The sequence below is a fragment of the Heterodontus francisci genome, chromosome 30 (assembly GCF_036365525.1).
Source record: "Heterodontus francisci isolate sHetFra1 chromosome 30, sHetFra1.hap1, whole genome shotgun sequence".
NCBI classification, from domain to species: domain Eukaryota; kingdom Metazoa; phylum Chordata; class Chondrichthyes; order Heterodontiformes; family Heterodontidae; genus Heterodontus; species Heterodontus francisci.
In genome coordinates this window covers 60,205,895-60,219,683 of record NC_090400.1, presented here as the reverse complement: position 1 = coordinate 60,219,683, position 13,789 = coordinate 60,205,895, and the positions used below count along the sequence as shown (strand labels likewise).

Here is a 13,789-nt window from a genome sequence, read left to right as displayed (position 1 = left end):
GCACTCATTTGGTTTCATTCTATTCTGTGCACTGAGAGTCATGGGCCAAGACTTAAAGTTTGAGACTTAAAGTCCCCTTACAGGAGACCTTCACCCCATCAATCTGGGTAGGAATCAAATCCAGAGAAAATGCGCAGTGTCTCACCCACCCGGCATTCCAATCCCCTCCCCCGTGGATTTACCTTTGCTGGATTGGACCGTTTCCTGTTCCTCCTCCTTTGTTTGGGATGCAGGGGGCAGTTGGTCAGTCCCAGTAACGGTCACAGGACGATTCTTGAGTAAACAAAGCATCGAATATCAGAAATTTCAGGTAAGACACGGATAACAAATTTACCAATTTAATGTCAGCAGAGAGACAGTGCCAGTAACCTGGGATAGTTCAGTGATTATTGCAGCTGTTAAGTTGCTTAATTGAACCACGTAACCGTGCTCGATACTCCTCTCAGCTGTCTCCAGACTAACTATCCTTCCTTTGTTCCTCCGAAGGGGCTACAGTTCCCCAAGCAGCCCCAATACCAGAGCTGTGGTAAGCCTGCTCGGCTGTGAACTTAAACAATGAGAATTAGCAGGCTATTAGACAATGGAGGGCATCACAGCCAAGCCAATGGTCAAACCTGTCCACTTTGGTGCAGAGGTCACTGGGCTGTGATCAGTGCATCAATCTACTCACGCCCCCAGGCAACAACTTGCATTTATAAAACACCTTTAACGTAGTAAAACGTCCCAAGGCACTTCACAGGAATGTAATCAGACAAAACATGACCGAGCCGCGCAAAGCAATATTGAGACAGGTGACTAAAACTCTGGTGTTAAGGAGCATGTTAAAGGGAGGAGAGAGAGACGGAGAGCTTTAGGGAGAGAATTCCAGAGCTTTAGGATACAGGCAGCTGAAAGGCTGAAGGCACAGCCGCCAATGGTGGAGCGATGGAAATGGGGGCTGCTCAAGAGGCCCGAATTGGAGGAGTACAGAGTTGAGGGTTGTAGGGCTGGAGGAGGTTAGAAATAGGGAGGGGGCGAGGCCACTGAGGAATCTGAAAACAGGGATGCAAATTTTAGAGTTGAGGCATTGCTGGACTGGGAGCTAGGTCAATGAAGACAGGGGTGGGTGATGGGTGAATGGGGCTTGGTGTAAGTTACAATAGGGACAGCAGAATTTTGGATGAGCTCAAGCTTGAGGGTGAAAAATGGGAGGTTGGCCAGGAGCGTGTTGGAATAGTCAACTCTAAAAGGTAACAAAGGCATGGATGAGGGTTTTTTGCAGCAGGTGAGCAGAGGCAGGGTGGAGACAGGTGAAGTTATAGTGGTGGAAATAAGTGGTATTGGTGATGGAGAGGACGGTGATGAGTTGAGGTGACGTCCAAGGTTGTGCATTTTCCAGAGTGTCACTGGGCAGCGATCAGCACGCTGACCCATTTTACCAACTAGGTTGCTGGGAGCCCGATCTGCTTGTGAGCTGGGGAGACAGGAGACCCACCTGCTGCCAATTCTTCATCGTGGTCTCAGCTGACCTGGTAACATCTTGTATTTGACCTTTCAGAGCCAAGACCTCCACCATGGCCTGGTTCATCTGCTCTCCCATCTCCAGCAACATCTCTCGTGCATCCTTCTTAACTGCATCCAGATTCCTTTGGAAGCAGTCACACTGAGCTCTGGTTGAAAGAGAAAATAAACATTTTTACTGGTGCAGCAATGAGAATTGCACAAGATTGGGGACTAGAAGTCTTGTTCAGTCCTTGTCGGAGAATTCTAACACAGCAAAGGTCACCTCCCAAATGCCAGGACATTGATTCCAAAACACTTCATTCACGGTTTACTGACACCAACCACCCACCTCTCCTCAATGTCTGATAACCTCCACTGCTCCCTGTAACTTCAGTCCACCTTAACCCCCAGCTTATCGGCATTGATCTGATGCACAGCAACATCCTTTCGCTTGTTTAAATTGCTCAGAGTTTCACCCTGCCCTACTTCGAAACATCTCCTTCTCCAGCCCCAGAACCCCCTCTTTCTGCCTCCCTTAAATCTTCCTGCACCATCCCCACCCTTGGCTCCACCATGCAGCCTATACTTGGAAATCCCTCCTCACCCTGACTACATCTCCCCACATATAGTAGCACCTCAGGCACCTCCACCTAACTCTCACTCAGTGTTCACTCCTCCCCAGGAGTTTTGTGGAGCAATTAGATGCTTATTGTCCTACTGTGCAATGACATTTCAATAAAACTCTCGGGATCACCAAAGGATTCCACCCATTTGTCTAGCTGGTGATTCCATGATTCCTAACTATAGTCAGCTAACAAACTCTGACCTAGGCAGACACACATGCTTTGTCTGCCCGCTTGCTCACTCACCGCAGCTCCTCACATTCCAGGTTCCGATTGTGGAGGAGACGGACCTGTTCACTGAGCTGCCCCTCCGTCTCCATCAGCTGCTCGCGGGCCACCTTCAGCTCCTGCTCCATAAACTAACACGAGAGAACAGAACAACAGGATATTCAAAGGTTTACTCTCTCAATACTGTAACACAATCAAGCTCGATAAGTATCAAGTACTTCTCCTCACCAACTGCAAGCCCAGTGACTTCACCCTCCCTGTTTTTGGTTCATGTTACACCAAATATAAAAATGACAGACAGGAAAAGCCCTTCTGCTCCATCCAGCCATGTCATCTTGGAAAACTCACCAAGGCTCCTTCGACAGCACCTTCCAAATCAGTGACCTCTACCACCTGGAAGGGCAAGGACAGCAAATAGTGCCTGTGTGGAGTTTGCAAGCTCTCCCTGTGTCTGCGTGGGTTTTCTCCGGGTGCTCCGGTTTCCTCCCACAAGCCAAAAGACTTGCAGGTTGATAGGTAAATTGGCCATTATAAATTGTCACTAGTATAGGTAGGTGGTAGGGAAATATAGGGACAGGTGGGGATGTTTGGTAGGAATATGGGATTAGTGTAGGATTAGTATAAATGGGTGGTTGATGTTCAGCACAGACTCGGTGGGCCGAAGGGCCTGTTTCAGTGCTCTATCTCTAATCTAAAAAAAATACATGGGAACACCACCACCTGCAAGTTTCCCTCCAAGTCACACACCATCCTGACTTGGAACTATATCGCCATTCCTTCACTGTCACTGGGTCAAAATCCTGGAACTCTCTCCCTATCAGCACTGTGGATGTACCTACACCACATGGACTGCAGCAGTTCAAGAAGGCAGCTCACCACCACCTTCTCAAGGGCAATTAGGAAGGGCAATAAATACAGGCCTAGCCAGCAATGCTCATATCCCATGAAAGAATATATTTATATTAAAGAAATCACCTTACACACACTCCCTACCCACACAGAGCTACAAGCTCTCCCGGATAGGCAAAACAGAAAACCCAGGGTCATTTAGGGGGAAAAACAATATCTGTAAAATTCTCTTGCAACCCCCTGAAGATAATCAAAACTAGCCTGCGAGATCACTCTAGCCCTGATATAGGTCACAGGGTGACCTTTTGTATGATTTGATTCTCAAGTCCCAAAGGGGGAGCTCTGGCTGGAATGCACCTCCATAGGTGTTGAATACACTCGGGTATCTCACCCAGTGACCCAAAGTATCGACAGACTAATTACACCATGTCTAATCCCCGTCTCACCCGCACTCAGCCCATACCTTCCACCGGGAGTCCCTCTATCAAAACCTCCCATCTTGAAAATCTCAGGTTCATTTACTACTAAATAATCCGGTGCAGCAGCCTACATGTTACAGCATCTTCAACATAACCACGCATTCCAAATTACTTCATATAAAGGATGGAAGGGTCTAAGGTTTCTATGAGACCAAAGAGGTCAAAAGTCAGGTTTTGATGAGACCTTTGAAAATGGGAGGAGGAGGAGGAGGAGAAGGAGGGGCAGAGGGGATGGAAGAAACTGAAAGTAAGTTGGAGAGGTTCAGCAAGAGAGAATTCCAGCATTGAGTGGTACGGTGGCAGAGGTGAAATCAGTTAGTGGAGTGGAAAGTGGGAGGATACAGTAAACTAGTTGGGAGATCAGAGGGTGCAGAGTGCTACCTAGGACTGGAGGAGGTTGCAGGAGGAGACTGGAGTAAGGAATAGAGGGACTGACTGGATAAATCAATGCTTTATGGAAGCTGGGGCTGGGTGGGGTGGGGTGGTGGTGGATTAGCAAGTTTGGGAGACAAGGCAACAACCAGGAGAGCAGCACCTAGCACAGGATAAAGCACACAGGGCAGGGGCAAGTTGAGTTTGTGAGAGGTGGAGTTCAGCACAGAGAACAAAACGGAGTTTGACAGGGAGGCAGATGAGGATTTCAGCAACAGCAGCTTTTAAACCAAGAGCAGAAAGCTGAGCACAGAGTGATTACCAGCCCCAGTTTACAGGTTGTGAAGCAGTGCACAGACTCTTACACTTTGAGCTAGTTGGACAAGAGATGTTTGAAGGGGCCGTGAGCTTCTAAAAGCTCATCTGTGCTGATAATTGGAGCACAACCCAGTTTCCCAGGAGAAGCTCCAAAGATTCAGGCCATCACTCTGGAGTGCAGGCCAGAAGTAGGTTAGGCTAAAAATGACAGGAGTCCATCTCAAAGGACATGGGGATGGGAGAAGGGGGAGGTAAAGATACAAACCCAGATACTGACTGTTGAAATGTCCCACCATCCCCCGCTGAGGCTTTGCAATCTTGGTAATTTTAGTCAAATAAAAGGTATAATTTAAAAGCAGACACAAGAGAACCAAAGAAAATGGAAATAAGGAGAAAAAAAAAGAGGTCACGAAAACAGCAGGGTCTAAATAAAGAATCAGAGAGCAGTGCTCAGATATAATCAGCAATACCCAGGGGGAGGGGAGGAGGGAGGGGAAGGGGGAGGAACAGCATCTCCACTCTTCACTGCTCTGAGCATCTTCAAACGATCACCTACCTGTTGCTGCTGCGGTTTCACCTCCAGTCAAATTCTGGAGTCCAAGACCCTGGACCAGAGCTGGGCTCAGCCCCCTACTCCCACCCCCAATCATCTGGTCATCAGTAACCCCTCCTGCCACAAAAATCCCAGCTCTGCCACTGCACCAGTTCCCTTTCCTCAAATGTCTTTGCTCATCTTCCTCCATCAGGGAGTACATCACGGGTCCAGCATGCTCTAACTGGAAGTGGCTGCAGTTTCCACAGGCACACAGCGAGGGTTCAGGTGTTAACAAGTCACACTGCCCAGCCCTGCCTGAAGAGGAAACTTCACACCAGTACTGGGATTAAATAAACTTGAACTACACATCTGCCCTCCCATGCAACACACCACCCTCTTGCAGTTTCTCAGTTTACCTCACTGTTGTCTGCGATCAGTGCAGCCTGGGCCTGGATGTCGGAGAGTTCCTGCAGCTTCTCATCCTTCAGCTTCACTGCCTTGGTCAGGTGGGTGACGTGAGCCTGAGACCCCGCCAAAGACGACTCCATACCTTCCTTCTCCTGTTTCAGTTTATCCACAGCCTCCTCCAGACTGAGGGAAAAACACAACACAACAGTTAAGAAAAGTTATAAACCAATTTAAAAAAGCTTTGCACAAAAAGTGACTAAAGGAAGGTACAGAACCTGCTCTATATTCCAATTTTTAAAAAAAGTCAATCTCAGTTTTGAAATTTTCAATCGACTCCCAGCATCCACAGCTTTTTGGGGAGAGTTCCAGATTCCCACTCCCCTTTATGTGAAGAAGTGCTTCCTGACATCACCCCTGAACGGCCTGGCTCCAATTTTAAGGTTCTGCCCCCTTGTTCTGGACTCCCCCCTCCAGAGGAAATAGTTTCTCTCTATCCATCCTACCGAATCCTTTAATCATCATGAACCCCTCAATTAGATCCATTGAGTACAGAAGATTATGAGTTGAATACAAGCCTTGTCTATGTAACCTGTCCTCATAATTTAACGCTTTTAGCCCCAGGTATTATTCTGGTGAATCTGCCCTGCACTCCCTCCAAGGCTAGTATATCCTTCCTGAGATTATGGTGCCCAGAATTGAATGTAGTTACTCCAGATGGGATCCAACTAGAATTTTAGGTAACTGACCTAACTTCAACCCATTATATTCCCGTTCCCTCGAGATAAAGTCCAACATTCTATTAGCGTTTTTGATTCGGGTCTGTTTGGCTCAGTACCATATACACGATTTGTGTCTCAAAGTGGCTTATGTAGGCAAACATACAAATCATTCTGCATATTATCACCTTTTTATGTTCTCCCTTAGGGCATCTACCAGCTCCTTGCTCTGTGCTTTGCAAGTCTGCAACCTAGAGTGGGTCAAGGAAGACATATTCATATGGTTACAGCCATGAATATTTACTACTGCACAATCTCACCACAGAAGCGAATATGCAACTGCACCTTTTGAGACAAAACGGACTCACTTCTCTGTCTTCTCAGCTAGTGCCGCCTGTGAGAGTTTCAGTGAGGCCTCGGTCGTAGCCAGGTCCACAAAGTATCTGCTGTTGTCCTTCATCAGCTTGTCTCGTTCCTCCTCCACTTCAGCTACTTGATCAGTCAGGGTTGCCAGCCCTGGAACAGGTATCAAAGGGTTAACCAAAATCACCAGTGCCATTCACACTCCCTCTTACTCAGCAGCAAATCAGTGGTTCTCCTTCAAAACAAACCGTTTGTGACAGACTATCTCCCATGCTCGGGCACATGTGTGACTGGGGTGGGTAGGCTGAAGTATTGCACATTCACTGAATTCCAGCACTTAGCATGTGCAGCCCAGTTTGCTGCCTGGATAAAGCAGAGAGCTGCATTTATGTAGCTCCCACTGGGGTGGGCAGTGGGGCAGAAGGGTGCTAAAGAGGGGGAAATTGATGTAGGGTGGAACGGGAAGAAGCGAATCGACACTTCACGATTTGCATTTCCATTGAAGTAATGGAAATTACAAACAGGAGGTGGTGTCAATCGGGGATGGGTGCAGGGGGAGCTGTCAATTCCAATTCACTGTCATCATTCTGCGCTACCAAGTAGCGATTCTACCTCCACATCAAGCTGATGGTTTATAAGGTCTGTGTTCTCAGCACCTTGCTATATGGCTGTGAAATATGGGCAACTTACAGCTACCAGGAAAAGCAGCTCAATAATTTCTATCTTCGCTGTCTGCGGTGCATTATGGGTATATCCTGGCAGGACAAAATCACAAATGTAGCTCTCAAAGGCAGAGCTCCCGAGTGTTGGCACTAATCAAACAGAGGCGGCTTTGGTAGATCGGACACGTCCGCAGGATGGAAGACAGTCACATACCCAAGGACCTTATGCACGGTGAGGTAGCAGGGGTCAGACAACTAGTGGGGAGCCCAATGCTCCGATTCAAGGATGCTTGCAACGTGACATGAAGGCCCTAAGTGTCGACTAACGTACCTGGGAGTCACGAGCTGGTGAAAGAGGGAAGTGGCAACATATCCTGTGGACTGGTGTACACTACCACGATGACCAGTTGCTACAGCAGCTTGACAACAGGCACCAACATCAAAAACAACAACTCAGTGTTACTTGGCAGCTTCACATGTGGCACTTGTGGCAGAACCTTCCTCTCTAGGATTGGCCTTCACAGCCATCAGCAAAGATGCATCAAGAGAAGACACCCCACCTAAATGAATTGTTTACTCCGTGTCCATCATCTTTCATAGATGGAAGGATGTCAACACTTTATGCATCTGTCCCAAAACGCTTCACAGTCAGTGAAGACAAACATGCCAATCATTCTGCACGCAGCAAGATCCCACAAAGTGCAACAAAAATGAGCAGCCAATTAATGCGTTTTTTTTGGTGGCCTGATTTGAGGGAGGATTGTTGATTAAAGCTTTGGGAGAGCTCACTGCTCTGCATATTTTTAACAGTCTGCTGGGCTCCTCCAGATGACTACACTTCTGCCACTGCAGCTCCCCCACATTGGGAATGCCAGCTTAAATCCCTGGAGATTTGAACCCACAACCTTCTGACTCAGAGGCGAGTGTGAGTCTACCCAATGAGCTGCAGCTGACATTTACATTTAGTCAAACAAGGTAAAGAATCCACAAGTGACCTGGATAGAACGTCTGTAAAGTGCCACCATCTCACAACCTACCAGATTTCAGCTGCAGATTCTCACAGTTCAGGCGTTTGACCTTGTCCAGTGCATCGCGGAGTCCGTAGGCAGATTGCTCCAGCTCCTGCTGCATCTGGGCCACAAGAATATTTACACACACTGGACATTTAAATACAAGCCAGGATCTTAAAACAAGGAGAAAATGGTAAAAGGCACCGATCCCATCTGCCCTGCGTGGCAAAGATGATTTGTGGGTTTATTTCCTGAATCCCATCTCAAATTAAAAGATCCTCATGGGAAATGGTGTCTATGTTGCCAGAGCAGAGGCTGCTGAACAGAAGAGATCCCAGTACAGGTTCATTAAATAATAAATGAGAACAAAGATCAAGTTAAGGCTACATTGGATCTTTACTAGAAAAAGGAGAAATTTGCAAGGCTATGGTGAAAGAGCAGGGAGCAGTGAGACTAATAGCTCTGAATATCTTCCAGCACAGGTACGATGGACCAAATGGCCTCCTTCTATGATGTGTGATTGTATGGCACTGGGTTGTAACCTGGTGCCAGTGGAGCAGGGAACTAAAGTCTAACTGCAGCAGCTCTGCATAGTGCCACTGCCAGACATTGCAATAAGCACCCAACAACCTACCAGCAGGGTCAAACCAGCAGTGTCCAATACATTAGCCACGTAACTGGGAATCCTGATGCAGTTTATTTCTGATTAGTTCATTAAAAAAGAATAATAGACACAGTCATTGGTCTTGCGATCTCAATACTCAATGGCATAGCATGTGCCGGTGAATCACAGAATTGTTACAGTGCTGAAGGAGGCCATTCAGCCCATCGTGTCTGCACTGGCTCTCTGAAAAAGCAATTCCCTCAGTTCCATTCCCCCACTTTCTCCCTGTAATCCTGCACATTCTCCTTCTCATAACTGTCTAATTCCCCTTTGAATGCTTCAATTGAACCTGCCTCCACCACACTCTCAGACAGTGCATTCCAGACCTTAACCACTCACTGCGTGAAAAAGTTTTTCCTCGTGTCACTTTTGCTTCTCATACCAAATACTTTAAATCTGTACCCTCTCGTTCTTGATCCTTTCACGAGTGGGAACAGTTTCTCTCCTTCTGCTCTGGCCAGACCCCTCATGATTTTGAATACCTCGATCAAATCACCTCTCAGCCTTCTCTTCTCCAAGGAAAACAGTCCTAACTTCTCCAATCTATCTTCATAATAGAAATTCCTCATCCCTGGAACCATTCTCGTGAATCTTTTCTGTACTCTCTCCAATGCCCTCACCGCTTTCCTAAAGTTCGGCGCCCAGAACTGGATGCAACACTCCAGCTGAGGCCGAACTAGTGTCTTATACAAGTTCAACATAACTTCCTTGCTCTTGTACTCTCTGCCCCTATTAATAAAGCCCAGGATACTGTATGCTTTATTAACTGCTCTCTCAACCTGTCCTGCCACCTTCAATGACTTACGTACATATACACCCAGGTCCCTCTGCTCCTGCACCCCTTTAGAATTGTACCCTTTATGCTATATTGTCTCTCCATGATCTTCCTACCAAAATGAATCACTTCACATTTCTCTGCATTGAACTTCATCTGCCACCTGTCTGCCCATTCCACCAACTTGTCCATGTCCTTTTGAAGTTCTACGCTATCCTCCTCACAGTTCACAATGCTTCCAAGTTTCGTATCATCTTCAAACTTTGAAATTGTGCCCTGTATACCAAGGTCTAGGTCATTAATATATATCAGGAAAAGCAAGGGTCCCAACACTGATCCCTGGGGAACTCCACTACAAACCTTCCTCCAGCCCCAAAACATCCATTAACCATTACTCTTTGTTTCCTGCCACTCAGCCAATTCCGTACCCATGTTGTTACCGTCCCTTTTCTTCCATGAGCGACAAGTTTGCTCACAAGTCTGTTGTGTGACACTGTATCAAAATTTAACCTTTGTGTTTGTTGACAAAATGGAGATGAAAAGCGAATGGGAGAGTGTTTTTTGATCATTGCGGCTGCTTTACCTCCTTGGTTACTGGATGGTGGGAGATGTTTATTAAATAAATCTACGCATGAACTACAGTTACCTTATTGTGCGAGAGGAGTTTTCTACAAGAGTCAGTGCATGTGGCTAAAACAGTGTCACCATAGCAACTTCCATAGCTAGTCACTGATTTTTATTGAACAACACTGGTTCAAAACCATTTACTCCAGTTTTAATTCAGAGTGGCAAGTGATGGGGACTGTGTCAGAACGGAAAAGCACTCACATTTGCTATCTTCCATTCAGCCTCATCCGCCCGTTTCCTCAGTGCTGCTCGCTCTTCCAGGGCGCTCCCCATTGCCTGGGTCATGGTTTGGAGCTGGATTGTGCTCTGGCGGGAGAGATCCCTGGCGACCTCCAGCTGTGCAGACACAAGCCACATTTAGAATGAAACGCTGTGGAGACACTTTCTAATTCAAGGACTGGTTGTGAGTTTTTAATTGGACAGGAAATTGGGTGCACTGCTCCTACTAACTACTCTAACGGGCTATGGAGAGTTGCCCTAGTTGTGGTCTGAGAGAAGGTCATCCTCAGGTCTCTGACTTGAGGAGGAGGAAGAACAGATGCTTCATTAATGACCTTCTTTCCATCATAAGGTCAGAAGTGGGGATGTTGGCTGACAATTGCACAGTGCTCAACTCTATTCACAACTCCTTCAGATAATGAAGCAGTCCGTGTCTGCATGCAGCAAGACTTGAATCACAGAATCGTTACAGTGCAGGAGGCCGCCATTTGGCCACGTGTCTGCACCGGTTGTCTGAATGAACACCTAATGCCATGACAACATTCAGGCTTGGGCTGGTAAGTGGCAAGTAAACTGGCTGGGCAACAGGAGACAGAGAGTAGCAGTAGAAGGGAGTTTCTCAAAATGGAGACGTGTGACCAGTGGTGTTCCACAGGGATCCGTGCTGGGACCACTGTTGTTTGTGATATACATAAATGATTTGAAGGAAAATATAGGTGGGCTGATTAGCAAGTTTGCAGACGACATTAAGATTGGTGGAGTAGCAGATAGTGAAGGGGACTGTCAGAGAATACAGCAGAATATAGACAGATTGGAGAGTTGGGCAGAGAAATGGCAGATGGAGTTCAATCCGGGCAAATGCGAGGTGATGCATTTTGGAAGATCCAATTCAAGAGTGAACTATACAGTAAATGGAAAAGTCCTGGGGAAAATTGATGTAGAGAGATTTGGGTGTTCAGGTCCATTGTTCCCTGAAGGTGGCAACGCAGGTCAATAGAGTGGTCAAGAAGGCATACGGCATGCTTTCCTTCATCGGACGGGGTGTTGAGTATAAGAGTTGGCAGGTCATGTTACAGTTGTATAAGACTTTGGTTCGGCCACATTTGGAATACTGCGTGCAGTTCTGGTCGCCACATTACCAAAAGGATGTAGATGCTTTGGAGAGGGTGCAGAGGAGGTTCACCAGGATGTTGTCTGGTATGGAGGGCGCTAGCTATGAAGAGAGGTTGAGTAGATTAGGATTATTTTCATTAGAAAGACGGAGGTTGAGGGGGGACCTGATTGAGGTGTACAAAATCATGAGAGGTATAGACAGGGTGGATAGCAAGAAGCTTTTTCCCCAGAGTGGGGGATTCAATTTACAAGGGATCACGAGTTCAAAGTGAGGGGGGAAAAGTTTAGGGGGGATATGCGTGGAAAGTTCTTTACGCAGAGGGTGGTGGGTGCCTGGAACGCGTTGCCAGCGGAGGTGGTAGACGCGGGCACGATAGCGTCTTTTAAGATGTATCTAGACAGATACATGAATGGGCAGGAAGCAAAGAGATACAGACCCTTAGAAAATAGGCGACAGGTTTAGATAGAGGATCTGGATCGGCGCAGGCTTGGAGGGCCGAAGGGCCTGTTCCTGTGCTGTAATTTTCTTTGTTCTTTGTTCTAAACAGTCACACCACAAAAGTGCCAGGCAATGACCATCTACAACAAGAGAGAATCCAACCATCCCCCCTTGACATTCAATGGCATTATTATCGCTGAATCCCCCACCATGAACATCCTGGAGATTACCATTGACCAGAAATCAGCCATATAAATACTGTGGTTACAAGAGCAGGTCAGAGGCTGGGAATTCTTCAGCGAGTAACCCACCTCCTAACTCCCCAAGGCCTGTCCACCATCTACAAGGCACAAGTCAGTGTGATAGAATACTCTCCACTTGCCTGGATGAATACAGCTCCAACAAGAAGCTCGGCACCATCCAGGACAAAGCAGGCTGCTTGATCAGTACCCCATCCACCATTGTAAACATCCACTCAATGCACCACTGGCATGGCAACAGTGTGTACCATCTACAAGATGCACTGCGAAGACTTGCAAAGACTTCTGCGACAGCACCTTCCAAACCCCCGACCTCTACAACCTAGAAGGACAAGGGCAGCAGATACATGGGAACATCACCACCTGCAAGTTCCCCTTCAAGTCACACACCATCCTGACTTTGACATACATCAGCTGTTTCTTCCTCAGCACTGTGGGTCGACCTACAACACTTGAACTGCAACAGTTCAAGAAGGCAGCTCACCACCACCTTTGAGGGATGGGCTATAAAAGGCTGGCTTTGCCAGTGATGCCCACATGGCGAGGATAAATAAATAAATTTAAAGTTGAGAGACACACAACAGTGCAATTCTTTATAAAGAGGAGCAAGTTATCACTGACCTGTAGACGAAGTTTCTGCTGATTCTCCGCCATCTGGTGATAGGTGCTTTCTGCGGTCTCTGCCACCATCTCAAACTCTCCACATAAAGCATGCTGCCAGCGCACAAGAGGGAACAAATTCAGATCTCAAGTACAAGCCATCAACTCGAGTGCAAGTTCTACACTGTGTGCCTCGCGCATGAACTGGAAAGCACAGCTCTCTTGCTGGTCACTGGCTAGAGCTGGCCATCCTGATAGGCAGTGCTGGCTCCCAGGCAGGGAGCAGGACGCTGAGGTCCCGGCCACAAACTGTACCCAGGCCATCAGTAAGCCCAGGTTCAATTTTGCCAGGCCACTTGCATTCATATATAGCACCTTGTCAAACCTTTCAAACACCCCAAAGTGCCTCAGCCACAAAGAACAGGAAGAGCAAAAGGCCATTCAGCCCCTCCAGCCTGTTCCACCATTCAATCAGATCATGACTGATCTGTACTTCAATTCCATTAATCTGCCTTAGCTCCATATCCCTTAATACCCTCACACAACAAAATTCTATCAATCGCAATCTTGAAAATTCCAACTGACCCCCAACATCCAAGAGTGAAGTGTTCCAGATTTCCACTCCCCTGGTGTCGAAAAAGTGCTTCCTGATTTTACTCCTGAACATACTAGCTCTAGGTTATGTTCCCTTGTTCTGGACTCCCAGTTTCTCTGTACCTACCCTATCAAATCCTTTCAAAACCTCAACTGGATCTGCTCTTAAATCATAGATCATAGAGAGATACAGCACTGAAACAGGCCCTTCGGCCCACTGAGTCTGTGCTGACCAACAACCACCCCTTTATACTAATCCTACATTAATCCCATATTCCCTACCACATCCCCACCTTCCTTCAATTCTCCTACCACCTACCTACACTAGGGGCAATTTACAATAGCCAATTTACCTATCAACCTGCAAGTCTTTGGCTGTGGGAGGAAACCGAAGCACCCGGCAGAAACCCACGCGGTCACAGGGAGAACTTGCAAACTCCGCACAGGCAGTAC

The 13,789-nt window shown here is 47.2% G+C and overlaps 1 protein-coding gene across 2 annotated transcripts in view; it reads right to left on the bottom strand.

Annotated features, from left to right (window-relative positions):
* spag5 (sperm associated antigen 5) overlaps nucleotides 1-13,789 on the bottom strand; it is a 44,314-nt gene that overhangs the window by 20,524 nt on the left and 10,001 nt on the right. The window contains exons 7-15 of one of the 2 annotated variants that reach the window (XM_068010005.1): nucleotides 12,764-12,856; nucleotides 10,313-10,447; nucleotides 8,073-8,166; nucleotides 6,379-6,526; nucleotides 6,199-6,261; nucleotides 5,303-5,477; nucleotides 2,352-2,464; nucleotides 1,475-1,649; nucleotides 183-273 (exon numbers count right to left, since the gene is read on the bottom strand). In XM_068010005.1, coding sequence (XP_067866106.1) covers nucleotides 183-273; nucleotides 1,475-1,649; nucleotides 2,352-2,464; nucleotides 5,303-5,477; nucleotides 6,199-6,261; nucleotides 6,379-6,526; nucleotides 8,073-8,166; nucleotides 10,313-10,447; nucleotides 12,764-12,856 — 1,087 coding nt within the window. The remainder of the gene's footprint in view (nucleotides 1-182; nucleotides 274-1,474; nucleotides 1,650-2,351; nucleotides 2,465-5,302; nucleotides 5,478-6,198; nucleotides 6,262-6,378; nucleotides 6,527-8,072; nucleotides 8,167-10,312; nucleotides 10,448-12,763; nucleotides 12,857-13,789) is intronic. The other variant, XM_068010007.1, reaches the window with a different exon arrangement.